At 52.3% G+C, this 26,421-nt stretch overlaps 1 protein-coding gene across 1 annotated transcript in view; it reads right to left on the bottom strand.

The window, feature by feature from the left end:
• The window catches only part of SMAD6 (SMAD family member 6), a 37,453-nt gene extending 11,517 nt beyond the window's left edge, over window positions 1–25,936 (bottom strand). Inside the window, exons 1-4 of the mRNA XM_077785953.1 lie at window positions 25,756–25,936; window positions 25,083–25,626; window positions 22,456–22,512; window positions 20,738–20,815 (exon numbers count right to left, since the gene is read on the bottom strand). Coding sequence (XP_077642079.1) covers window positions 20,738–20,815; window positions 22,456–22,512; window positions 25,083–25,626; window positions 25,756–25,839 — 763 coding nt within the window. The 5' untranslated portion in view covers window positions 25,840–25,936. The remainder of the gene's footprint in view (window positions 1–20,737; window positions 20,816–22,455; window positions 22,513–25,082; window positions 25,627–25,755) is intronic.
• Window positions 25,937–26,421: the final 485 nt, after the last annotated feature.

Below are 26,421 nucleotides of genomic sequence, written 5' to 3'. Positions count from 1 at the left end.
CATACATATCACACATATAAAGAATCCACATGGATGTAGAGACTCCCCCTTCAAAAACCCCAAAGAATAACTGGGTGTAAAACCAGGGCTGGATACTTTTCCATAAATACATTCACAAAGCTCACACGAATTCCCACTCTGGGTAATTTTTGCCCACTATTGCAGGATTTCACACTGTTTCTGATGGGGATGTGGATGATGTGGAAGGCTCATCATTCATCCCCACTCCTACATGGTACAAACAGATATTGGTGTTATAAACTCTGTCAAGTCCTGCACTAGAATCTTTAAATTGTTAAAAATAGGAAAGAAACTGCACAGTTCACATATTTTATAAAGCTGGGTTAAATCAACATCTGCAAAAAATATCCCCGTTAAACGAAATAGCAGGATTTCATTAAGTAAATTGCAAGTTGGCAAAAATTCTGAAAGAAAGGGAAAAAGCCACAGCCAGCCCTGTAATTTAAACCTTATTTTAACTGTGACAGCATGGCTGTGAGAGGCTGCATTTCCAAAGGAAAAAATAAAATAAAGTTTAAAAAAAGTACCTGTTCCCCCCTGTACCTCACCTCAGTGTCTGCAGTCGTTACTGAAACGAGTTTTTCCACAGGGAGATGAAGAGGGAGCTGCCACCTCTGCATCCTCTGTGTCAGATCTACCAACCCTGAAAAACTCAGCATTTCCCACCAGAGGAGCACCTGGATGCTGGTGGGTGATGGTGCCTGAATCCCTCAGAGCCAGGAGGGCTCAGGGGCACCCCAGGGAGGCTGCAGCCCCCGTTCCAGCCCTTTCCCTGGAAGCTGAGCAGCCGGAACGCGGGATGGGATGGCTGCAGAGCTGTGGAACAGCTCAGCCTGGGTGACACTTCATCACTTGCTGTGCTCTGAACACATCCTGCTCCCCTGCACGAGCCTCTGGGGGTGCCACGGGGCTGCAGGGATGGAGCTCCTGCCTTCAGCATCCCAAAGGAAGCCCTGGAGGTGCAGGGCAGCTCTCGGGCTCTCCTCTGCTTTAGGGTGGGCGTTTAGGACCCTGTTTTCCCAGCTGGAGGGTGCAGCTCTGGGGTAAAGCTGAGCCCTGGGGCAGGCAGGGAGTTTCCAGCTGCTTTTCCCAAGCTGCTGAGCCTTTCCCTGCCCGGGGTGACTCAGGCAGGCTGGGCTGGGCTGCGTGGGGAAGCCGAGCTCTTCCCACAGGACAGGGACACGACACCCCGAGGGCTCCGTTTGGGGCCACCTCCTCCAGGGCAACACCCAGCACTCGGGGTCCAGATCTGAGCTCCAGAACTCCAGGAATTCCGATTTCCCACCCAAAAGCCCTGCGCGTCCCGGGGGAATCACCTGGAAGCAGCACTCTGGGATCAGTAAAACCCATCTGGCACATACTGGATTCTGTTTGCTTTGAGAAGAATTGCAAAACCTCAAAACAAAACGTGAAAAGAGCAGCTCTGATCTGCAAACTTGGAGCTGAAGAGGAGCCCTCTCACAAAAAGGCCAATTATTTGCTTACAAGGTTTTGGCTGCGCTGTTTTTCCTGGCACTTACGCCACTGGAGTTATTTTGAAGGGCTGTTTGCTCCAGGAGGAGCCGAGCAAACAGCAATCCCATTTCCTTTCGGATCTAAACATCCGTTTGCCGTGCGAGCGGGAGGAAAACCCAGCCCCGAGTGCCTCAGGAAGCACGAGGGAAGGGGAGCTGGGTGCTGTGGGGAGGGGAGCACAGCAGCCCCCCCAAAAAGGGGGTCCCCGTTCCCTGCTGGCCTGAAATGAGAGGGAATGGTCACCCAAGGGGTCTGGGATGCTCTCCTTGAAGCAGACCAACAAAAGGACCAGTGGCTGGACCTTCCCACCTTCCTCAACGCTTCCACGGGGGTTGGACTTGATGATCTTCACAGGTCCCTTCCCACCCACACCAGTTCCAGGATTCCCCCTTGCAGTGGGATGGAGCAGCTCCTGAGGGGGGAATTCCAGGCAATTTCACAGCCCGGTGCTGGACGAAGCAAGAAATAAAAAAAAGGGCTGCACAGGACCCTCGTAGCTCCCTGGAGGTGCAGCACCACTGGAGCCTTGCAAGAGAAAATTTGGGAGCAGAAGCAAGGTGGTTGTGCTGGGGGAAGTGCAAGGCAAAGAAGGACGTGGAGCTGCTGGAGCAGTTCCAGAGGAGGCCATGGAGATGCTCCAAGGGTGGAGCCCCTCTGGAGCCAGGCTGGGAGAGCTGGGGGTGCTCACCTGGAGAAGAGAAGGATCCAGGGAGAGCTGAGAGCCCCTTCCAGAGCCCAAAGGGGCTCCAGGAGAGCTGGAGAGGGACTGGAGACAAGGATGGAGGGACAGGACACGGGGAATGGCTCCCACTGCCAGAGGGCAGGGATGGGTGGGATACTGGGAGGAATCCTCCCAGCTATGCTGTCCACCCTTCAGTGAGCAAAGGGCCAGCTCGCCGGCATGTTCCTAAATTTCCTGGCTTTTGAGGATACAAGCCAGGTCATTAACATTATTTATATGTTCCTGTGTATGAGTTTCCATTTGTTTGCCTGCTTAAAACCAGTTAGGTAGGAAAAAAAAAAAAAAAAGCAACTCCTGGAGGTCAGACAGTTACAAAACCCTCATGTCCATGGTCTGATGGACCCAAAGGATCAGCAGCTCCTTTAGAGGCATAACCGTTTCCTTAAATGCTTATTGTGTAAATATTTAAGCTACTTTATAAAACTTTTACAGTGTACTTAGGAAGCATAAATCTCCCCGGCGGAGCGGGGCAGGCGGCTTTGGGAACACCAACGGGGACATCTCCAATGCTAATGCTGCACCCAAGGGGCCCTGAGGTCACAATCTCAGGAAAATCAGTGCTGAGCTGCTCCCCTGGGCTCAGCCCCAAAGGCAGCGTGGTGGTTACGTGCTCTGAGTCACTGCAGCTCCCAAAACAATGGGGGACTGATGGCTGCTGGGTGCTGGTGCGCAGGGAGCCCGGAGGTTTTTCCTCTTCAAAGCACAGCTTACGCTCAAGAATTATGTAATTCCAAAACAATCCGCTAATGCTCATCCGTTTTAAGAATGAAATGATTTTTTTTTTTTTATCCCCCTGATGCCTGTGGAAGGTCTGGAGTCAAGCCCGACTGGTCAGAGCCCAATGCTGCATCCCTCACCAGTCCAAACCAGTGCCACCCCACCACACCAGCCTCTCCTGTGCTGCTTTTTGGGGAGATGAACTTCCCAGAGGTGAATATTCCCTTTGCATTGGGGAAAACCCCCATGAGCTGACGGACACATCTATATCCAGGCTGGTTTCCATAGGGAAACCGTGCAGCTTTATGGGATTTGCTTGGACACAGCACTCACCAGCTCCAATTCCTCAAATAAATGAGACCTTATTTAACATAGGAAATAACGTGTGTAAGGTTTTTTTCCCCCAAAACGGCTTCTCTACTGTAATTTAGTTGCTTTTGATGCAACAATAACAAACGGAATCAGGGAACTGGAAGTTTATTCTCTTTGCAAAGCACAGCTTGCTGTTGTATATGATGAAACACATAGAAAGTCTGGAAAAAAACTTGGATGGGAGTTCAAGCACTGATGTTTCAAAGATGAAAGCGTGTTCTGCGATTAAATGTTTAAATAAAGTTTTCTGGTACTAAATCATTTAAACATTTTCACATTCCTCACATTTCTAGAAGCGCTGTTGGCTTTTATTTATTGTCATAACCCAGGGCCCTCAGCAAGCCACCAGGGCCACTTGAGGCAACCTGCTTTCCAAAGGGAAAGTTCTTTTTGGATGGTAAAAAGTCAGGAAGAAGAAGGGAGCCTGAGCCTTATTCTCCACCCCCCATTTATTCTCCAACCCCCGTCATATTTTCCTCTTTTTTGTTTTTTAACAAATAAATCCTCCCATGCTGCACATGGGCACAGCCAGGTTCTGCTCCAAATATTGACCAGAAATTCAAAGTATTTCCACTGACTTCACCGTGGTTGTATTTAGACAGCTGAAAATCAACAGCAACCGGCCTGGGTGTTCAAATTGTCTTTTTTAGCAGCTCTCAGGCTGTTCCAGGGTGCTGTCAGTGATGAAGTCAGAATTGCCCGTGGGGACATGGAGCAAAGCTCCACCACCAGTGCCTCCAACAGCCCCGGGAAGAGGAAAACCTGAAAATCCTCGAGCTTTTTAAGAAGGTACAACTCATGCAACCACCAAACCCAAGGCTCCAGCCCAGCAATGCAAGGAAGCTCCAGCCTGGCCTCTCCCAGCCCTGCCACAAAGCTTCGAGGAACGAGAAACTGCAGAGAGATCCAGGAAAAATGGGGACAAACCTGCCATGAGCCAACTCAGAGTGGAAATGCTGGCGAGGTTTTTACTGCCGGACAACGCAGCAGCAGCAGCAGAGGAAGGAAAACCTGAATTTCTCCTAAGACAGAGCTGGATAAACAAAACGTGGTTTCCAGAGCCAGAAGATAACTGGGCTCAGTCACCCAGCGCGCCGCTGCCGACCCTGATGTCCTGATTTCCTTGTAAATCCATCATTAAGGAATAAAAACAACAGCCCAGGCTCAAGGGGACGTGGATGAGTCCCGAGCACTGCCCGGCGCCCCGGGATCCCTGGTGGTTCCATCCCTGCTGCTTCCACTGAAGCTCTCCCCAGGAGCTCCCAGGGCTGTTTGCTTAACATGGCCCAGGATAAAACTCCCTATTTATTTTGGCACCACTCGCTCCGAAGGCCCTAAAACCCAAATAAAGTCCGTCCCCCCTCTGTGTGTATCTCCAGCTATTGACGCTGCCCGGGACCAATTTGCAAATCCAAACAAACGTGCTGTTGTGTAATGGGGCTGGAAAAACAATCAGGAAGGGGCTGGGGGTGTGCTCACAGGTTCCTGCTGAGGGAGGGCTGGAAGGGGCGGCAGCCCAGGCAGAGATTACAAGAAATTCAACTTTTACTCTGATAACAACAGGGGCTATTTTCTGCCCGTGACATCACGGTCCCAGCCCGCCACGAAGCAGGGCAGATGGTGCTGGTGGAAGCCACGGAGGACTTTGCTGGTTGTTCCAGTGGCCAACATCCTACAGTTCCCTCTTTTAAAAATAGCGATTTTCTTTTCTTTACCACTGCCTCGCAACCACCCAAATCCTCTCTGCTGGCTCAGCTGGTCCGAGGATAAATCACAGCACCCAAAATCCGTGTGAACAAGCCCAGACCCTCTCACCTGCACTCTCCATCAGAGGGTACAACTTATCTGCCCTGTTTTAGTCCTGCTCTGTAGAGAAAAGATGGATTGTGCCCTTCAACTGGCTCTTCCTCCCTGTTGGCTGCAGTTAAGTATCTAAAAAAACCATCTCAGACATGGACATCTGTATTATCCTGAGATTAATTGCAAGAATTGCTACCCAAACACCATCAAAACGGTCCAAAACATTATTAGCTCTTTAATCACATGCAAAAGCAACATCTCACTGAGGGAATTCAAATTTTAAGGGCAATGTGTCATTGCCTGGATGACTCTGGATAGGAAATGGAGCTGGAAATGGATTGTGGGAATAAATATATTGGTGTATTCTGTCTGCAGACACAGAATTGATGTTTAAGTGGTGGCATTAAGCTACACCCACATAACTGAAGGATGTCAGGGCTGGAAAAGCACAATGCTGTGGTGTGCAGGGCAGGGTGAAGTTAAAACTCTTATTCATGAGCCCATTATTTCAGAATCAATGGTTAAAACAAAGAGCTGCCACAAACTTCTCCTGCAGCTTGAAGGACCAACCCAGAGCCCCATCCCATCCACCACAGAGGTTCTGCTCAGCAGAAAAAGGGTCTCCTTTCAATGCAATGGAGAAGAAAGAGCAACGGCTCTATTTTAGCCCTGTTGCTATGAAATGTCTACAAAAATAAGTCCTGCTTGTGCCCTCCCTTAGGCACATCCCTGTCCTGCTCCTCCTCGCAGCCCTGTCCCAGCCAGAGCCTGGCCTTGGCCAAACTCACCTGGTTTCAGGTTTCCTGACAAACCCCGAAACATAAATACATCCCTAACTCTGCTGGGGAAGCTGAGCCAAGTTTCTGGCAGGGCTGTGCTTGGGATTGAAACAAGGGGGGGGTGGAAAACCACAGCGGTTTTGACCCCAAACCAAGACTCCCCCCTCCAAACTTGGCAGTTCCCACTGATTTTTATTTTGACTCAAAACTCCGGGCTCCAACACCCTGCTTGGGGAAGGGGGAGGTTTTCAGAGCCCTGCAGGACACCCAGCTCCCTGCCTGACACTGGATACCTTGATGGAAGTGTGCTGCAGCCACGGTGAGGAAATCCCAGCTTTCACTGCAGCAGAAACCCCAAAACGCAGCGGGCTGCTCCTAAACCCTCCCTGCAAATCCCATCCATGCCCAGAGCCCAGCACTTGGAGGCTGCACACAAATATAGCTGCAGGCATCTTTCCGAGGGCTGCGGAGGCCAGTTTAGAAGCAGGATGTTTGGCTGAGCTGCTCTTCCCTCAAATAAACACCCACGAGCTCACTCAAGCAGAGAGGCACCGCTCTGGGAGCGCTGGAGCCGCTGCATTTCCACCCGGCCAGCCCTGATCTCCCCCTGGCTCTGGCAGTGCCACCAGCCTGGGTGGCACCTGGGGGAGGCAGCCATGGCCACGGCTCTCCAAGGGCCCCGCTGGAATTCTGGCACAGGCAGGGAAGTGTTTTCTCATCCCCCCTTTCTCACAGACCTGCCGGGTTGAGTTAGTCAGAAAATCTCTTGTTTTGGAAGCTGTGACATGCTGAATTGGTGAGAATTTCTTTCTGCATCACAGCTCAGGGAATGAATCCAAGGTATCCAAGCTGATGCTCCCCGTCTGGGAGTGGATGTGCATTCGACACTCAGTGTTGCCTTTGTAGTTTGGAGACCACCAAAGCTCCAGTGTGTGCAACTGCAGCACCCACAGGAGCCACAGCCTCACCCCTGTGCCACCACTAACCCAGGATAAAGACACAACACTTTGGCAAAACACTTCTGCTGCCTGCTCTCTGTACACCCTCCTTCAGTTCATTCATGTGACACAAGCATTAAACACAGCTTCAAAGGAGAAACAAGGAATAGAAGCTGCAAGATAAGCCTGTGCTGTTTCCCTCAGCCACTGCAGAAATGCTCCTTCCCTCTGTTCAACCAACCTGTGCCCACCCTCACCACTGTCCTGAGGACTGGATGTGAGGAGCTTGGTACTTTCTGCAGCTGGCACACGTGAGCTATTAATGCCTGAACCAATTTCAGTCACTTGCCTGCCTTGGAAGCACCCCCTGAATCCCTAAAACCTTCCTGGGTGTAAAACACGACTCCAAATCCCAGTGGGTGCCTCCTGTGCTCAACACATGCCAAACACTGCCCCAGGGACGCGCACCAAGGCAGCCCCTGACCCACAGGAGACCAAGGAACAAACAAAGCCAAGTCCTGACAGCTCTAACCCAAGCAAGGCTGTGCTGGGATGCTTGGAAGTGGCACATCCCAAACCCAGCTGCTCCCTGTGCCCCACCGTGCTCCAAGGTGGGATGGCTCCAAAGCCAGCCCCAAATCCCAGGAGCACAAACACCACTGATGTGGGAATCCAGGGATTCCCTCTTGCTGCCCTGGGACCCTGGCAGGGCTCAGAACCCCCCTGGACAGAGCCCCCAGAGACACTGGCTGTGATCTCTGTCCATGGAAAAGAGTTTTCAATCCTACAGGATGAATTACCAGCTCTGAGGGTTTGATATCAGTAATAATTAAGTGTGGCACGGGTGCAAAAGTAGAATTTTAGGATTCTAGATGAGGGATCCAAAGGGGACAAGCTGGAGGAAATTTGGTGTACCTTGTCCTTTTTCTCCTTCTTCATGCCCTCCATGTCTCACTGTGGTGTTGGCATTTTTCTGTTGGTTCAGGCTGGGGACACACTGTCCAACGTAGGTGACAGATATTGGCACGTTCTTGTAAATGCAGCCCAGGGAGTTTCTGGTATTTAATGTTTGTCACATCCCACTGAGGGCAGAGCCCCACACGCTGCCCTGCAGGACAGAGCTGGGCAGGGCAGCAGAACATGTGAGAGATAAACAGAATAAACAACCTGAAACCAGCACAGAGGAATTATGATTTCTTCTTTGGCAGCAGGGCAGAAAGAGACTTTCTACAATCTCAGAATGATCAATACCTCAGATTCTGACACACAGAGGGAGGACAGAGGAAAAGCTCTGGGGGCAGGGGGAGAGCTGGGCAGCCAGGACCCAACGGTGCCAGCTTGGCCCCGGGCTGGGGAAGGCAGCTGCTTCTCATTGAGAGCCTCTGCAGCCTGCATGGGGGGACAGAGCCTGCAGGGAAGGGCACAGGGAGGAGCAGGAGCGACCACAGGATCGGCATTAAAATAACATTGTGTGGAAATCTCAATGAGAGGGAGAAAAGGGGGAAGAGGAGAGGAACCAGCACTTTCTGCGAGGCAGCCCCAGGCTGACCTGGGATTATCTGCTGGCTCCCAGCAATGCTCTGGTGCTGCTTGGTTTGTCCTCAGTTAAACCTGGATTGAGCACCCAGCCAGGGCAGCTCCTTCCCTCCAGCACCCCAGGCAGCCCAATGCACTCCCTGCCCACAAAAACCTTCCACGGCTTTGTCTGGGCACACACAGCCCCTCTCTGGGGCAGCCCAAGGCTCTGGGAGGTGACAGCCCTTCAGCCCTTCCATTTCATGGGGTTTTTCCTGCTGTTTCTGTGATTTAAAGAGATCAGCTCCAAAGTGCAGCCCGCTGGGATGTGCACAGAGACACAAGGCTGGAGGGGAAAGGGATCCAGCCCCACTCCAACAAAACCTGTTTGGTGACAGACCTCATCTAAACATGCACAAGTCCAGGATGTGAGACAGGTTCTCCCATTCTCCCTTCTGAGATTCAATTTCTTTGGAAAAAAAAACAAAAAAAAACAAAACAGAATTCAAGCCAAGAATCAGGAAACTTCCCAATATTATTTTTACTGTTTACCTTTGTTTGAATACTAGCTATAGCCCAACTCAATTTCTTGTGTTTGACTGCTCACTGCCAAGATCTCAGCTGAATTTTCTGGGACCAGCTGTCCCCAATTCTCCAAACACACACAGGTTTCCTCTCACCCACAGGGAAGGGCCATGGAGAGAACCATTCTCGGGGCTGTACCAGTGACACACTGCAGCACATGGAGCTCCAGCACCCGTTTCCTACAGGAATAAGCCCTGGGCATCCAGTTTCCTTGAAAGCTTTGAAAAGCCAAGCTCAGCTTTTCCTTCCTGCAGGTTTAACATGAGCTGACACTTCCCAGTGAGGCAGCAGAGCTCGGGGGACTGCGGAGCTCAGCACATAAAACACCCAGAGCTGCAGCCTTTGAAGCAGAGCCCTTCAAAGACAGGCACATACCAAATCTACTGAGGTTTTCTACACAAACAAATTCAGCATGGCAAGAGCAAAACTAATTTGCAAAGATCTTTTAATGTTGGAAGTCTCAAATGACCGACCCTTTCAAGCACAGCTGAATTCAATCCGGCTCTGAAGGTCTGCACTGGCGATTCAACATGGAAAAGACACGGAGATTTCAAAATATGTGGCTGCAATTACTGGGGAATAAAGAATGACTCCAATTTTCTTGTTCCAGTGATGAAGGACCTGCCCAGTGTGCTCCTAGTCTGTAACCTGGGAAGTGTGAGCGAGTTTTGTTTTATAAAAAACATAATTCTGCTGACATTTCCCTTCCACTCAAATAACTCAGCAATGGGGGAAGAGCAGCTCCATGAACTCACAGGATCTTTACCTTAGTTTGTACTGTCCCAGAAATTTCTCTGTTCTGCTGGGGGTGGAAGTCCCCTCAGTCACACACAGGCACTGAACGGGCTTGGTGCAAATGGAAGAATCAGATGAATTCCCATGCTGGAAACCCCTGTTTAAAGATTTGGCTCATTTAAAGTTGAGCCAAAGCAGAAACGGGCCCGTTCTGGGGTCCCCACACAAGCCAGGAAACCACCCTGGGATCTGGGGGGCTGGGATGACCCCACCAGAGACAGGAGCAATCCCAGAATGGATAAGGCTGGAAAAGCCCTCTAAGATCAGCAGCTCCAACCATTCCACTTGTCCCCAAGTGCCACAGCCACGTGGCTTTTACATCCCTCCAGGCATGGTGACTCCACAACAGCCCTGGGCAGCTGTGCCAGGGCTGGACAGATCTTTTGGGGATGAAATTTTCCCAAATATCCATCCTAAACCTCTGCTGGCACAACACCCAACTGCATCCAACACTCCCTGAACTGGCACAGCCACACTGACCCAGCTCTCAGCCTGGATCAGATCCAGGAACAGCTCCAACAAGGCACTGACACAGCTCCCATCCCGTGTCCTCACCTGCACCCTGCAAACCCACCTGAGATGGAGCAGAGAGCCCCCAGGCAGGGCTTGCAAACTGCAGAGCTGCCACCCAGCCCAGGCCCCAGCCATAAAAAGAGCTCCACAATAGTGTTATTTATTTTTTTGGAGTCACAAATGATTTCCAGCAGCAGGAGGGTGAGGGATGCGGCGGTGGACCCGGCACCCGGCCAGTCTCATAAATGGTTGGCAGCCAGCAGAGCAGCAAACCCATTTCTATTGAAATGAGCTTGTTACTACTAATTTTTACTGGCTTCCTGGTCGATTCATAAAGTTTTGTTGGGTTTGATTTTTTTTGGTTTTTTTTTGCAGATTCAGAAAGCGACTCCGTGACACTTGAGGGAAACTGAGCCCTGGCCTTGCCACCAAGGACTGCTCTGCACCCAGCCCGGGCACCCACAGCCTCTCTGGAAACACTCTTGTGTTTTCAGGGCTCCATAAAACCTCAGCAGAAGGAGTTCTCCAGAACAGCCAAAACCAAAAGCTGCTGGATGCAGTTTTACTGTGAGCCCGAGCCCTCGGTGGCAGCTGCAGACACTTTATAGGGAGGGATTGGGTCTGGGACATGAAACTGCCCATTTTCACATCTGCTCCTTCTCTCCACAGCTGGATACCCTGAGCTGCTGCACCAGACAAACCCAGCCAGATCTAACCCTGGAGCCTGAGCTTTTCACAAGCACCAGTGACTGTTTGCTGTGAGACCTGGCAAAGCTTTGGATCACAGACCCGTGGAATGGTTTGGGTTGGAAGAGACCTTTAAGATCATCCTGTTCCACCCCCTTCCGTGGGCAGGGACACTTCCCACCACACCAGGTTGCTCAGAGCTCCATCCAACCTGGCCTTAAACACTTCCAGGCTGACAGCTCCTGTTGGGCTGTGTCACTGCTCCTCTGGATTTTAAAAAGAATGCTGGAAAAAAAACTACCTATAGTTCATTTTTACCTACAGCTCTCACTGTAGGGTTTAAAGAGCAACAAATACTAAAGAGAAAAATAAAACAAAAGAAAAACAAACCACCAACAAACAACAGACAAAAAACAAGGACACAATGACTGTGTTTGCCACAGGGCTGAGGGGAAGATGCAGCGTTGCTTCCATTTATTCAGGACCAAGGGAAAGCAGAACCCTGGGAGTTCCCAGCCAGCACAGGCCATGTTTGCCTTCCCTGTGCAGGACAGGGATGCTCCCAGACCCCACAGCCTCACGCAGGGGGGGATGAATCAAGTGCCTCATTCTTCCCCGTGGACAAACTTGGCTTTTCCTGGCACAGGATTGCACAAACAGGGCCTTGTGTGAGCTCCACGCTCAGCAACAGCAACAGGAACAGCCTTTGGAGCAGCCAGGAGGGGAAAAGAAAGGGCAAAGGCAAGAAAAGGGATGTGCTCTGCACAGCACGTCCGTCCCAGCAGGAGCCTCTCAGGCAGGTGGGATAAATCTAAATTTCCCATCAGAGAAACAGAATGGGTTGGGTTGGGTGGGCTCATCTCATCCCACCCCTCCACGAGACCTGGCTGCTCCATGCCCAATCCAACACTTCCAGGGATGCAGGGGCAGCCACAATTTCTGTGCCAGGGCCTTACCCACCACTCCTCACCCAGCACCTGGTGCTGCAGCTCCTGCAGGTCCCTCTTCCCTGATTTAACAAACAGCTTGGTATTGCTGTGTGAAAGCACAAAGCAGCTGGCACTTCTTTTTTTTTTCAAGTCTTTAACATTCTTTGGCTTCTCTCATGGAAAAATCTTGGCAAATGAGACCTTAATAAATGGAAAGAGCTGAAAAATAGCGTTTCTGCTGGCAGGTTCTGCTCCTGCTCATGGAATACACAGATAAAACCAACACAGTTGTGTCTCCTGCCCTTCCGTGGAGCCACTGTGAGAAATCCTGCCTGAGCATCCCTGGCATCAAGAGATGCTCCTGCAGCAGCTCGAAGACTCCAACTTCTCCAGCCTGGAGCAGCCTGATCCCTCTCAGCTGCCACAAGCACTTGGGAGGAGGAACATCTCCAAAGCCATAAACCAAACACAAGCACAGGAAGGGGAGGGCAGCTCTTCCAAGCCCAGGTGGGGACATGGCCAAGCTACAGTGGGGGCAGCAGAACATCAGAGCCCAGCTGGGACAGTGAATGTGACACCAGGGCACTTCCATGGATTGCCATTGGGAAGGGAGGGATGGCTTTGGTCCAGCTTTTGCTCTGGGAATGCACCTGGAGCGGGTGGGGGATGCTGCAGGACAGGAGCACCTGGGCTCCTTGAGCCCTCAGCAAAGACCTCCTGCATCCCCCAGGAACACAGAGCTGCTGTGAGGGGCAAAACAAACTCTCTTGCACTGCTGGGAATTCGACTTTTTGGCAGGTTTCATCCATGAAAGGCAAAATGCTGAGGGCAGGGAGCGACATCCCAGCCTGAGCCTGCTCCCTGCCAGACTCCCTGGGGAGGCAGGGACAGGTTCCATTTTGTGAGGGTTTTCAGGTCTGGACATCAGAGGCAACTCTTATCCATTTAAAGATCAAAACTAGGAAAATACAAGAAGAAAAAGAGGTGGAAACCTGGGGTGTGGGGCTAATCCAGGAGATGCTGAGGCAGAAGAGCTTTGGGTTTAATTCTGTTTATAGCCTCTGATGCTGGTGGGTATTTTCCCATATCCAAAGCCTGGGATGAGGAACCAGCTTCCCCTGGAGGAGAAGCTTCTCTGGGAAAGGGATGGTGGGACAGCAGCACAGTCCAGCACTTCCATGCAGAGCTGTTTGATCCCTGCTCCAGCCCCAGGAGCTGCAAAGGCCATTACCAGTCAGCATTAGCAGAGGTCAGCCAAGACAGACATTTCCATGTGAAATGTTTTTGTTCTTACAGAAAAAAACACACCCAAACAGGAATCCAACAGTCCTCAGCATCCCAAGCCCAGACCCCAGCGCTGCACATCTTCCCCTCTCCATCCTCCCAGCGCTCTGCCCCTGGGGTGATGCCATTTTTTGGGGCTGGGGAAGGACTTTTGCCAAGGTGAGGAGGCCCTGGCACAGCTTCCCAGAGCAGCTGTGGCTGCCCCTGGATCCCTGGAGGTGCCCAAGGCCAGGCTGGACCAGGAGCAAGCAGGGATGGTGGGAGTTGTCCCTGCCCATGGCAGGATGAGCTCTAAGCTCCCTCCCAACCCAAACCAGGATTTGAAGAATCAACCAAGTGACAGGCACAGAGCAGGAGCTGGGACAGGCACCCCCCAACCCCAAACCCCCAGGAGCAAGGTGGGACCCCAGAGAGCCAACGTCCCCCTCCTGCACCCCCACCCAGGAGCAGGAGCCCGGAGCAGGGCTGGAATCACAGCCCCACGTGCCAAGCCAGGCTCTTGGGGAGCACAAAGAGCTGAGTCTCCTGTGCCAGGAAACTGAACCTGTGGTTCCAGGGGCTCGGGGCACTTCAAAGCCCTCCCAGCACTGAAGGGATGGACTTTTCAGCTGTCGAGCAGAGAAGCAAAACCCACACAAACAAGCAGTGTTCCAGAAAACCAGGTTTAACCATCAGCAGCTCCCAACGACAGGGGGGATGTTTTTCCTGAGGTTTTTTTTTTTCCTCCTCCTCCTAGTTTGCCTTTTTTTTTAAAATTTCTCACTAAAAGCCAGCTCGAGCTCCCACAGCACACAGCCCTTTTGGGTCTGAGCATCCTCCAGAGGTAAAATGCTGAGTTAGGTCTTGGAGCCCGGGAAAGGAGGTGCCTTTGATGAAGAGCAAATCTCCAGACTTCAATGGCTCCGGTGAGCGCCACACATTTAATAAGTTATTTCCGTGGAAAACCTTGGTAACTCAGTTATGAATCAAGCCTATAAACACCTCTCACTCATCAAAGTGCCACCAAAAAAAAAAAAAAATCTATTACTGGGACTGTGAACACAAGCCTCTCTCTACAGGTCCCCTATAAGAAGCCAAAATTCCTCCTTCAAAACATTCACCGTTTTCAAAGGTCATAAATACACTGTGTCCAGTATTCAGCAAATCCCTTTAAAAAGCAAAACACAGGCACAGGGAAAAAGGGAAGTTCAAACAAAGCCGGATCCATCGGATCCATGCTGGTTAAAGGACACAACCAGAGCTACATCAAAGGAACTTTTACTACCTAGAAAGTTGTATCCAACCCCTAATAGGGTGCAAGAATGTACCATTTAGGCTAAAAGATTAAACTAATTTACTTTTAAGTAACTTGCTTACTTCCTGATGTTTTTTTTTTTTTTTTTTAAGGAGTGATGCCTAGGTGCTTGGAGAAGTGAGGGATGTGATTATTCTGTGATTCAAGGCCAAACATCATAACTGCTCAATGAACCACAGACAAAAACATATTTTATCTGGGTCTTGTACTTTCCTCCAAGAACTTCTAGGTTGAAAACATCCAGGCTAGCTGTGAAAATCCATCCCAGTTCTAGGTAACAGAGGGAGAAAAAACAACTTTCTCCTTCTCTGCTGGAATATACTGAGAACTTCAGAGTCTTGCCTCCAAGGGAACCATGCTCCCCAAGTTCTGAACCTTCACTTCAGGGCATCGTCCTGCCCGGCTCCCTCATGGAAAATTCTCCTCTGGGGCTCAGGAGCTGCGTGCACACACAAACAGAGGCATCATCTGCAGAGCAGCTTTCATCTCTGCATCAGGCAGAAGACCAACCTTCTGCCACCCTCGTGCAGCCTGTGCCACTCCAGGCAGATGATCCCGAGGCTCTGGCAGCCAGTTTGGATTTTTCCCTTCCTTCTTCTGAACAAGGCCCAACTGCAGCTCCCAGATTTTTTAAGGACAGCTCTGACTGTCCTCATTTCTCAAGTGTGGCCTGTTGGATGGTTCTAGAACAAAGGGACATTCTCCACTTCCCAGTCCAGGGGACACCTGCCCTCCTGGCAGACTGTTTTTGGAGGCTGTTGCTCCTGCTACACAGGATGCAAAACCTCAGAGGAACCTTGGTGTCCCTCCTCAGGAGACCTTCAGCACAAACCATCCCTTCCCACCTCCAGCAAATTCCTCAGCCTGTATAAAATTAATTTCCCCATCCCACACCCCTGTCCTGGCTGAGCTCTGCACTAATCCCAGGACCAAGAGCTCTGCACTACAAGCCCATAACCCACAGGGTATTTTGTACAATCAGCTGCCACTGGCTTAGAGCACCTCTAGAGCTGCACAGGCACTGCCAGGGCCCATGCCCTGCAGGGATGGAGCCACCTCCCCACACAAGACACGGGTTCAGGTGGCACCACGAAGGTCCACTGCCACCACAGCGCTGCCACCCACCAGCTCTGGGACAGCTCAGTGCTCCAGCTCTTGGTTTGGTGGCCCAGCATGAGGCACATGGAGATACTATCTCCTCCAGCCTCGACCTAGGGTGCTTCTCTTCCATTGGCAAGTCATCTAATTAAAAAACAAAAAATCCTGAATTGCTGCTTGCTCAATGCTCTGAACAACTTCTTCACCTGCTCATGATCTTCCCAGGTGGAATGTTCTCTGCTGGGTTACTCTGCTTATGGATGCAGCACTGCTGTCAAGAGGATTTGGACACAACGAGGAGCCCAGCTGGCCCCAGGATCCATGATCCCTTCACCTTCTGCTCCAAAGGAAAGGCTGAACCCCAGGAGCTGCCACCTGAGCTCCCCACAAATGGGATGTGAAAAAAAAACTGCCCTTCATAAATCCACTGGCTCCCGTGGGTTTAGCACCACCCCAGAAAGACATTTTTATATAAAAGGAAGGAGCACACCTGCACCTCTGTGAAAGGGACAGCACTGAAAGCCCAGGGCACAGCTCCCAGAGCTTCCCCACCTTCCCTTCCAGGGATTAATCCATGATTCACCCCACAGCTGGAGAAGCTGCCTTTGATGCCAGCCCCAGGCAGGGCCAGGAGCTGCACATGAGCAAAGCCCCAGGGAGGGCAGGTTCTGCTCTGAGGCTCTCCCGTGGGGACTCCAACATCCATGGCCATCCACAGCCAAGTGGGAAAAGCCTCCACAGCCAGCAAAGAATTCCTCTCTGAAGCACACTGGAAAATAGATGCACTTTATTTCCCGTTGGCAAAGTGAAACTATGGAGGAAAGCTGTTTAATATAAAAACATCTGACAAAGCACCTCCAGGATGTATTTTTTTGCATCAAAGAAGTAGCTCTTGGCAACAGGCTCGCTCCTCCGACCAGGAGAAGTTTTAGCCAAACCCTGATTGTTCTAGACTGCACAGGGGAAGACAAGCCAGCAAACCTACAGTTAAATAAGAAAGAAAAAAAGAAACCAAAACCATTACTGGCCCAAACAAACATCTGTCTGTGATTAAACTGGATGCACAGCTATGTTGTGTCTTTTTTAAAGGACTTGTTTCTGCAGGGAGGGAGGGGAGAAGGGCTGAAAAGGCTCCAGGGTGGTGCTGGGTCAGACCCAGCCCCCAGCCCAGAGCTGTCACTGAGACACAGCAAAGAGCCTATCCTCAAAACCCAACATTTCCCCCCAGAAGAAACTGCTGTCCTATTGCTGACAAAAATACCCTTTTTTTCTATTAACAGGTAATTCCAGAACCTCTCCCCCAGCCCGGAAAGGGCAATGTTTGCCCAGTTGCCACACACATCCGCCTGACAGATTTAATGGGCTTTTTTTTTTTTTTTTTCCCTTCTCCTAACACACAGGATCTTCATAAATTTCCTTGTTAGCATAAATCTTGCAGCCTGTTATTTCTGGGGGGGGGAGAGGAAGGGAGACGTTCACTTTCTCCATTCAGTGGGTTTTAAAATATGCTTCCTTAAGTTCATCCTAAATATTGCTGGAGGCAGAAAAAACCCTCTGGCTCTCGTCTGGAGCTGTGGCATCACCTCAGCAAGGCTGAGTCACCAGCTGGGATGGATGCTCCTGCCTTCTTCCTCCCTTTGGGACACTGCTCCCCAAATCCAATGCCCCCAGCCCCACCACTGCCCTGCAAAAACTTCCCCATCTTAAAAAGAAAAAAAAAAAAATCAGAAATAATTTAAATAAGCTCCTGCCCATTCAGTGTCTGTTTTTTATTCTCTGTTAATTCTCAGCTTTCCTCCATCATCATCAGTCACCAAGCACAGCTCATCTCCACATGGAGCTCAGCACCTCCTGGACATCAGCAGAGCTGCTGGAATAAACTCATGCCTGTGCTTCCACTTCCAGGTGGAAAACACCTTCCTGCTGCTTTGGAGCACGGACAGGAATTCATCCCTCCTCCAACAAACCACCAATTCAACATTCCTTCTTTAGGATGCACATTTTCAGCTACACATGGGTTCAGAGCTAAAACTCTTGGAGAGTTTTAGCACATGGGAAGTGATTTCAAAGTTTAAAAAAATCCCAAAACAACTATTTTTGGAAAAAAACCAAACCAGCATCTTCCCTGGGGATGGCACAGACACCTAGAGATGCAAGGCCACCTTTTGCTCTCCCACCTGGCCTCCCCTCAGGACCTTCAGAATTTAAATTCATTAACAAGAACTTTGGCCAACGCTCATCATGGGGCTTTTTCAACAGAAAAGTCCTTCCCAGGGCCCTGTGGGATTCAGAGGAAGGCAGGCAATCCCAAAGCCCAGGGCAGCTGCTCCATCCCATCCCATCCCACCCCATCCCCTGTAGAGAGCTCAGCCCTCCACACGCCTGGCAAGTCTAACGGGTACAGCAGCTTCTTGGCATGTGCTGGAGGAGCCAAGTCTGAGGGGAAGGGAAAAAAAAAAAAAATTACTACAAATGTTCCACCAATTATGAGTCACGAGGCTGAGCTTTTGTTCCTGCCTTGCTGGATTTTGCCCTTTCCCTGGTATTTCCCCAGCTCCGGCCGGGAGCCGCGGGGACGCCGGGACTGGCCAAGGCTCTGCTGGCTGCCAGGGGACAGACAGACAGGCTCAGCCCAGGCCAGGGAACCACCTGGGTTTAAAATACAATCCCCAAACAGCAGGTTTTCCTCAGCTCTGCCCCCCAGGCAGAAATGAACCTAAGGAGGAGAAGATGGAGCCTCTCTTTGTGCTGGACGTGGCACTGCCCGAGCTCAGGAGGAGGGAACTGCGGGGTCAGACATCTCCAAGTGCCTCTTCCCACCAACCCAGATCTCCCCAGGCCATTGCACCCCACTGGGAAAACAGCAGCATCCCCATTCCAAGGGAAAAGCTGCGGCTGGACACGGATCCTTGCACAAACAACTTCGTTCCAAGACTCTGAGCATGAGATGAAGGCTCTGGGGTATCATCCAGGGATCCAGGTCACATCCACCCAACCACCCACAATTTGTGCTCCCATTTAGCCCTGACTGTTCCTCTGAACTTTACAGTGAGCCTGGCATTGCACTGAAGACTTTCTGTCTTTTTAAGGGCAATATTATAGCCATGGAAGGTTCTACTTTAAAAAAAAAAAAAAAGAAAGCCCTCTTTTTGATTAACACATATGACAGAGATCATCTTCTGCCTTCACGCTAAAACCTCTTGTTTAGAAGTTCATCAAGTAAAGGAGAAACAGGAGAAGAATGGTTCCCTTTGTTACACAAAATTGAATTTTGTGGTTTTAGTAGGAAAAGCCTTTCTGATGATCAAAGCTGGACCAATAAATAGCAGTGGCTTGATGCTAGATCCAAAATGTACTTATTTTTGGAAGACAAGTTAAATGCACACTGAGTACACAAGAGGAGGCAGGGAGGACCACGTGCTTTGTGTATCACTCCCACAGACCTACACTTCAAGCAGAACCATTAAATGGGTTGAAATGGAGAATAAACAAACTGAAATGTGGCAGGTAGACTGGAGCCTAAGTGGGTTTTTCCCTTGTACTTCCCTGTGATGACATGTATGGGTTAACTTCAGCAGGGCTCTTATCCTCTTTCAGCAATCGTGAGCACTGGGGAAAAATAAATCACCCAGCCCCAGACTCTTATTAAAAGTTACACCATTGGAAACGGCACAGGGGGAGAGGAGGGATCTGGTTTCAGCACAATCTCGGTCACATGTTATCATTATATTGTTCAAGGAAAAGTTAAAATCTCCCTTCTCTTCCAGCAAACCCACCAGATGTCCCATAAAGCCTGAGCCATGAGGGAAGCTAAACCATTACAATCTCAGGATCCCCTCTTTTCCAACTTGGCTGCTGAAATCAATGCCAATTATCATGTTACAACAAAAGCCACTGGCATGGGGAGCTTTAGGGATGTGCATCCAGCCCTAGGAATGTTTGTTGGGAATTGCAAACACATATTTATCAGAGCACAAAGCTGAATTATCCCAGTCCTGCTATCAATTGTCCCCCTGCTCTGGACACTTGGCAGCACAACAAAAGCCCGTGGGACACCACCGGGACACCTGAAAGGACAAGGAGAAGGGAAAATCCCCAGAGGGGAATGTGCCACCTTGCCATGATACAGACCCTGAGCTGTTTAACACCCTTTGGAGCTGGGATCAGCCTAAACAGCCCCAGGAATGCCCAAGTGCCACCAAACTTCTCGCCAACCCGACCATGAACTCTTGCAAGGAAAGAAAATGAAGAGAAACGCCACGACCAAGGGACCAGTACCCCAAAGGTCCTCTCCAGCACCCCCCTGGACTCACAGCATCCCCCAGGTGAGCAGCAGATCCCATCACCTGCCCAGCAATCCAGCAAGGAGGCTCAGAGGTGTCCAAGCCCCACCCCAGCCACTGAACGAGGCACGTGGGGCTCCACCAAAAATCACGTTTTTCTGCCTTCATCCCAGCTCTCAGAGCATGAAGCAAGCAGAGAAATTAAACCTGGTCCTACAGGCAGGCCCCTCCTGAGACACCGAGGAGAGATGTGGGATGGTTGATGCAGCCAGAGCCCAGCACTGAGCCAAGGACAGCCCCAGCTCTACCTTCTGTCAGGCAAAACCACCCCAGGCCCTGCAGAGCCCCATTAAATGAATGAAAGGTTGCAGGGTGGGGCAGAGCAAAAAACCAGGACCTAATTAAGCCAAGCTTTGTTCGTGATCTTCAATGGCTCCATAGCTGGGAGCCTGCTCATGAAAGCAGGGATTGCAGCCCGGGGCCAGGGCCCAACAGGTAACACCAGCCCGACGGTCCCGGCAGGAACCAGCCCAGGGCAGCAGCTCTGGAGCTGCCTGGCTGGCCTGCCATGGAGATGGGGGCTCACAGCCCAGCCCCACTGCCCTGCAGCCTGGACCGGTCCTGGTGGCCTCCACACGGACACGAGTGGCCCTGTGGCCACCTCCAAACGTCCCTGCTCATGCCACAAACAGCATCTCACCACAACATGCAGACTTCTATGGAAAACCAGCTCAAATAACTGTTTTTTGTCCTTCTCGTCACACCCAGAGCACAAAGCAAGAGCAGGACCAGGACCCCCGTCCCCTCCTGCTGTCCTGCCCCACCACCAGCCCCCCATGGCGGGGAGGAAAGGCACCAAGAGCTGCCAACCTGAGAAATCTCCGGGCGTGACGTTGGGAGAGTTTGTAGCCTCTGTTTCAGTGTAAGACAACGTGGAATCTGAGAGATCTGGGGGGAGAAAAAAAAAAAAGAAAAGAAAGCACTTTTAGTCCTGCTGCGTTTGCCAGTGCTACGTGAGCACTCCTGGCTGCTGGGCTTCCCACCACCTCCCCAAGAGAAACTCTCCACAGAGCCAGAAAGCAGCGATTAGCTTTGTAGCTCCACCACGCAAATGCAAAGTTTGAATTGCCTCGACCACAAAAATAACTCCAGTTAAGTTGATCAAACAAGTAGGAACTTGGTGCTTACTGGATAAAGTTACATTAAGCCTCTAAACAAGTCAGAGTTACTATACTTAATTATCACCATTAAAATTCTTGAAGCTGTTTATTCTTGCTTCCTTCCTTCCTCTTTGCTGAAGCGAAGGAAACTTTGTTTTAACAAGTTAAGAGTCTTTGTTATTCTCTCTTGCTTACACCCCTCTAATTAAGTGCTCAACTGTTTGCTCACAGATTAACTATTATTTTTCCAATCAAACAAGCCAGTGAAGCAAATTTCAACCCCTGGCTGTTGTTTTAATAAAGTCACGTGTCGCTCACTATCATCTCTCCCTGCAGCACAAGCAGTTTCTAAAAGGAATTAACTTGGAAGGGGGAGCGCAGGGAGGGACAACTCCTTTTTTTTTTGCCTCCACACCTAACAAAAAAAAGGGAAAAAAGCCACCAGCTGCCAACTTGGCCTCGCAGGCCACTCTGGTCACAGCCCTGTGGCGATGGGGTGCACACATGGCTGAGCTGCTCCCAGGCAGGGCAGAGCCTCACCTTTGGCAGGGGCAGCTCCTGCCTTCCCCCGGGGCTGGGTGGGACAGGCAGGCACTGCTGTCCCCTCCTACCCCTGCCAAACCCCATTTGTCTCCTCCCCGTCCCTGCCCCATGGCAGCAAAAGCAGCTCCCCCTGGTCATTAACCCCAGTAAATCACCGGCCAGGGGATAAAGGGAGAAAGGCCCCAGCTGCACCCATCCCAGCAGGAAATCCAAGAGGAATGTGGGATTCCTCCCTTCCCTCCCGTGTCTCTGCTTCCCATTTAATTGCACAAGAAGCAGGGCTGAGAAAGGATGGTGAGGATGCAGCTCAAAACATCTCCAGGCAAACGTGCAGCACACAGGACCAGGACCCAGCATCCTGCACCCAGCCTAGCCACCCCAAAGATCCTCTCACCAGCTCTGTTTGGAAAACCTTCTAGAATTCCCCAGGAAAAGTGACACCCCGTTCAAAAATTACTCAGTGCTAAGTTTCAAAGACTTTCCATCTCTTTGCAAGGAGCAGAGGAAGGGTAATAGCTGCCTCCTGCATGGAGCAGCACAGCCAGGCCTTTATGGAAATGGCACCCAGGAGCTCCCACTCCCGCAGATTACACACACAGACAAAACATGACGTCTGGTAACCTTTCATTACGCCTTCATTAAAAATAGAGCTTCATATTATTTTGGAAAATATGCATGTGTCTACACGGTAATTTGGTAGGATAAACTGGCATCCATTTACTTCTTAAAACCCGTCAGCTGATGCTTGCTCAGAAATAATGAGGAGCCATAAAACCCCGACTTGTTGGCTTTTGCCCGACGTGCCAGGTAGGGCTGCCTCAGAACCAACACCGGGGCTGCACCATGAAAGAGTTCCCTGGAGATCAAAAGAGACAAAACACGTACCCAGTGGCTTTTGCTCATCATTAGGAGACAGCCGAGAGTAGGGAGGTGGTGGAGACTCTGGAAAAAACAAAACTTCAGGTTAGTGCTGTGTTCGGTTGATCAACAAACCCTCTCGCTTTCTCTTTTGGGGTAGGAACTCTTCCAAGGTTATAAACACCCAGTGGAAAACTAAACACTTGGAAGCAACTGGAGACCAAGGCTTTCCTAATTTTTGAACAATGGGAGTTCCACCTTGAACTTTCAAAGTGGGCTTTGCTACTGAAAATGCTGCACCCCTCTGCCCCATCTCTGTGCCTGGGGACCCACAGATTGAGTCACACAAAGCATCAAATTGCTCCCCAAGAACCACATTTCCATCATCTGGGTTGGGAGACAACCTTCCATGGGTGGAAGTGCTCCCCAACACTTCCCTAGCACTGAAAAGAAGGATTGGGTGATGAGAAGACTCCTCTTGGCACACAGGGCTGGCAGCAGAGGCAGGCTGGCTTCACCCACCAACCCATCCAAGTAACTCTGGTCCATCCCAAAAGGCCTTGGCACAAAAGTGGCTCAGGAGCAGAGGCCACTGCGGTCCCTCTCGCCCTGAATCCATCCCAAAAAGCTCCAGAGCTGCTGTGCTCCAAGTTCAGCAAGTCCTCAGAGGTGCTTTGCTGGAACGGGTCATTCAACCAGCTCCAACTTGCACTTGGAAGAGTCAAGACCACGGGCAAGGCCAATGAAGGTCCTTCATCAACTGCAGGCCCTGATTACAGGGGTTTCTCTTCCCCTTCCATAGCATGACAGTGATGTTTCTTAAATTGTAACTTGCCAAAACTGAGTGTGCAGCCAGCTGGGCTCCATCAGCATTGAGCAGGCACCGACTTCAGTGAGAAATTGCTTTGTTAAGTCCCATCAGTGGCAGCACACCGACCCCAGAGCAGGGAAACACGGGAGTGCTCCTCAATCCCCACCCCGACCTGAGAGCACTCAGCCAGCTGGGCTCCCCAAAAACCACCTCAGCACCCCCTGTGTGATGGCTCTGGGGTCACCTACTGCTCCTCAGAAAAGCTTCCCCACTTCACCCAAGGGAGCGGGGTGCTCTTCTCACAGGGTGCTTATAGATCCCAAAATACAAAAAAATAAAGGTGCTGGTCCCACTCCAGACCTGCTGCCACCAGGAACTCTTGGAAGCACCCCAGAACTTTCACACCCCACAGGAAACTGGGTGGGAAACGCCAACAGGATGATCCCTGTGGGGAGCCACTTGTGGAAAAAGGGCATCAAGGCCTTCTCCTGGCTCCTGTTAGCAGCGCCCAGCCGGCGCGGGTGGGGTCCTGGCTCAGTCACCCCTTATCAAAGTGATAAGGAGCCACTTGATAACAGCTCTGCTTTCTACTACTCCCAGCACAGGGCTGGCAGCCGCTCACCGCTGGGAAAACCACCACGGCTGCAGGAAAGAGACTGGGGAACTTCTCCCGTTTCTAAAAGAAATGCCCCGCTCCTAAAAACGCAGCTCAACTCCCGCTGGAGTAAAAAAGCTGCCTCCAGCCTCTAGCGACCTTCGGGAGAAGCACGCCCAGAAGAGAAGTTTCTTTGAAAGAAGTGATGCAAAGCGAGGCAGGAACCCAGATTGCAAAAGAAATAATAAAATCAAAGTTCTTGCCAAAAATAGGAGACAGTCAGCATAGAATCATAGGATGGTCTGGGCTGGAAGGGACATTAAAAATCATCCCGTTCCACCCCCTGCCATGGGCAGGGACACCTTCCACCATCCCAGGCTGCTCCAAGCCCCATCCAGCCTGGCCTTGGACACTTCTAGGGATCCAGGGCACCCACAGCTTCTCTGGGCACTCTGTGCCAGGGCCTCAGCACCCTCACAGGGAAGAATTTCTTCCCAATATCCCATCTAACCCTGCCCTCTGGCAGTGGGAATCCAGCTGTCCGTTTTCATTACAGTTTTTGTACAGCCTATTAAATATTATTTCCATTTCTGCACCTCCGACTCCAACGTGTCTCTGCTCCATGTAACCATTCCCTGCTGACACGGACACACGATCGAGTATTGCTGAAAAAAACCAAAAAACCCTCAACAAGCCCAAACCCACGCCTTGAAAAAGCTCACCTCTGCACACGGTTAAAAAAAAAAAAAAAAAAAAAAAAAGAAGAAGAAGAAAGAAGAAGAAAAAAAATAGAAACCCCGAGAATTGCAGGAGCCCCAGATGTCCCCGCGGGTCCGGGGATCCCCGCGGCGGGGACATCCCCGCAGCCCCCCCGAAGCGCCTGCGGCTTTAAGCCGGCGGCGGTGACCGCCCGGCTCCGATACGAGCGAGCCAGGCTGGCGCCAGCGGGATGGAGCCGCCGATTATCGCCCGTCCGGCTCCCGGAGAGCGGGGAAACTCCGCGGGAAGGGGAAAAAGCCAATAAAGAGAAAGCGCTTCTTACGCACAACTGGAACCGCCGGCTCCAGGAGCGGGGGGATGCCCGGCGGGGGGACCCCGGAGCAGGCGCGTCCCCCCGGGCATCCCCGCGACACCGGGGCAGCGCTGCCCCCCGGGGTTCGGATAAACCCAGCACGGGGTCAGAAAGCCCGAACCCCCACATGGGTGCGGGTTTGTGGGGGGAAGGTAACCCAGCTCGCCGCCGCTCACCTGGCCCACAGAGGCGGCTGAAGTGGTAGGGGTTGCAGCAGACCGTGGGTCCGTCGGCGACGCCGAAGCTCTGGCACTCGCAGAGGGGCTTCAGCTCGGCGGGGTGCTGCAGGTCGGGCCAGCGGAACAGCTTGCCCAGGAGGAGGTGCGGGGGCGCCGCCAGGCCCCCCAGGCGCACCTCGGTGCGGGCCACCAGGACGCAGCCGCCGGGCATCCCCCCGCGGGACTCCACCGCCTCCAGCAGGCTGTCCAGCGAGCGCTCCTTCAGCCGCTTCAGCAGCGAGTAGGTGACGGCCTTCAGCTCCTGCTCCAGCACCAGCAGCCGCGCCCGCGCCTCCCGGCCCCGCCGCTCCGGGGAGCCGCCGTCGGCCGCGCCGTCGGGGCCGGGGGCGGCGGCGGGGAGAGGCTGGGGGCCGCCCGGCTCCCGCTCCGAGAAGAGGCAGCAGGTCACGGTCCGGCCGTCGCTCTCCGGCGCGGAGCCGGGGCCGCGGAGCCGGGCCCCGCGCCGCTCCGCCATGGGGTCCCCGCGCGGCGCCGCCTCGCCCGCCGCCCCGCGCCGCTCCTCCGCCTCCCGCAGCAGCAGGCTGCGCGCTACCGCGCGGAGCTCCGCCGAGGGGCTTTTCTCCGCGATCTTGCAGCTGCCGGTGGCTCCGAGGTCGTGGCCGCTCCTGGCGCTCCCATCTCCGCCGTCCCTGTCCGGAATGACGCGGCTCCTCCAAAGTCGCCGCACCAGCCCTGAGCGTTTGGACCTGAACATACGACCCGCGGGCGGCCGGGGGTCGCGTCGCTCTCCGCCGCCCCCCGCCCTCCTCCGCGGGGCTCCTCGCTCCGCCGCCGGCTCTATCTCATCGCAGCCCCGGAGCAGCCCGGACTCCCCGCGGCGCTGCTGCCCAGCGGATCTCCGACGGCCCGCGGCGGGGCCGCACCATGGGGGGGGCGGCGGGGCGGCGCGGGCATAGACGGCGCCGCGGGGGCCGCTCCCGTGGCGGCGCTGGGGCTCGGGCGCGCCGCGCCGTGCCCTACATCGGCTGCCAACGCAGGGCCGGGCGGGGAGCGGCGGGGGCGAGGGCCGGGGGGAGCCCGGGGCAGCGCTCGGCTGCGCCCCGCGGCCGCTCCACCATACAAGGTGGGGAGGAGCGGGGGAAGCGCGCCCGGCGCGGGGGTGCCGCCCGGCGGGGAACCGGCGCCGGGGGCCGCTCGGAGGCGTCGGATCCCTTCGGCCAAAAATAGTATTAAAAAAAAAAAAAAAAAGTAAAAAAAAAATTATTAAAAAAAAATAAAACAAAAAGGAGGAAAAAAAAAAAATTAAATCAGAAAGGCGAAGAAGCAGCAGAAACAG

The sequence above is a fragment of the Lonchura striata genome, chromosome 11, assembly GCF_046129695.1.
Source record: "Lonchura striata isolate bLonStr1 chromosome 11, bLonStr1.mat, whole genome shotgun sequence".
In the NCBI taxonomy this organism is placed as follows: Eukaryota; Metazoa; Chordata; class Aves; order Passeriformes; family Estrildidae; genus Lonchura; species Lonchura striata.
This window is presented reverse-complemented; position numbering and strand designations above follow the sequence as displayed.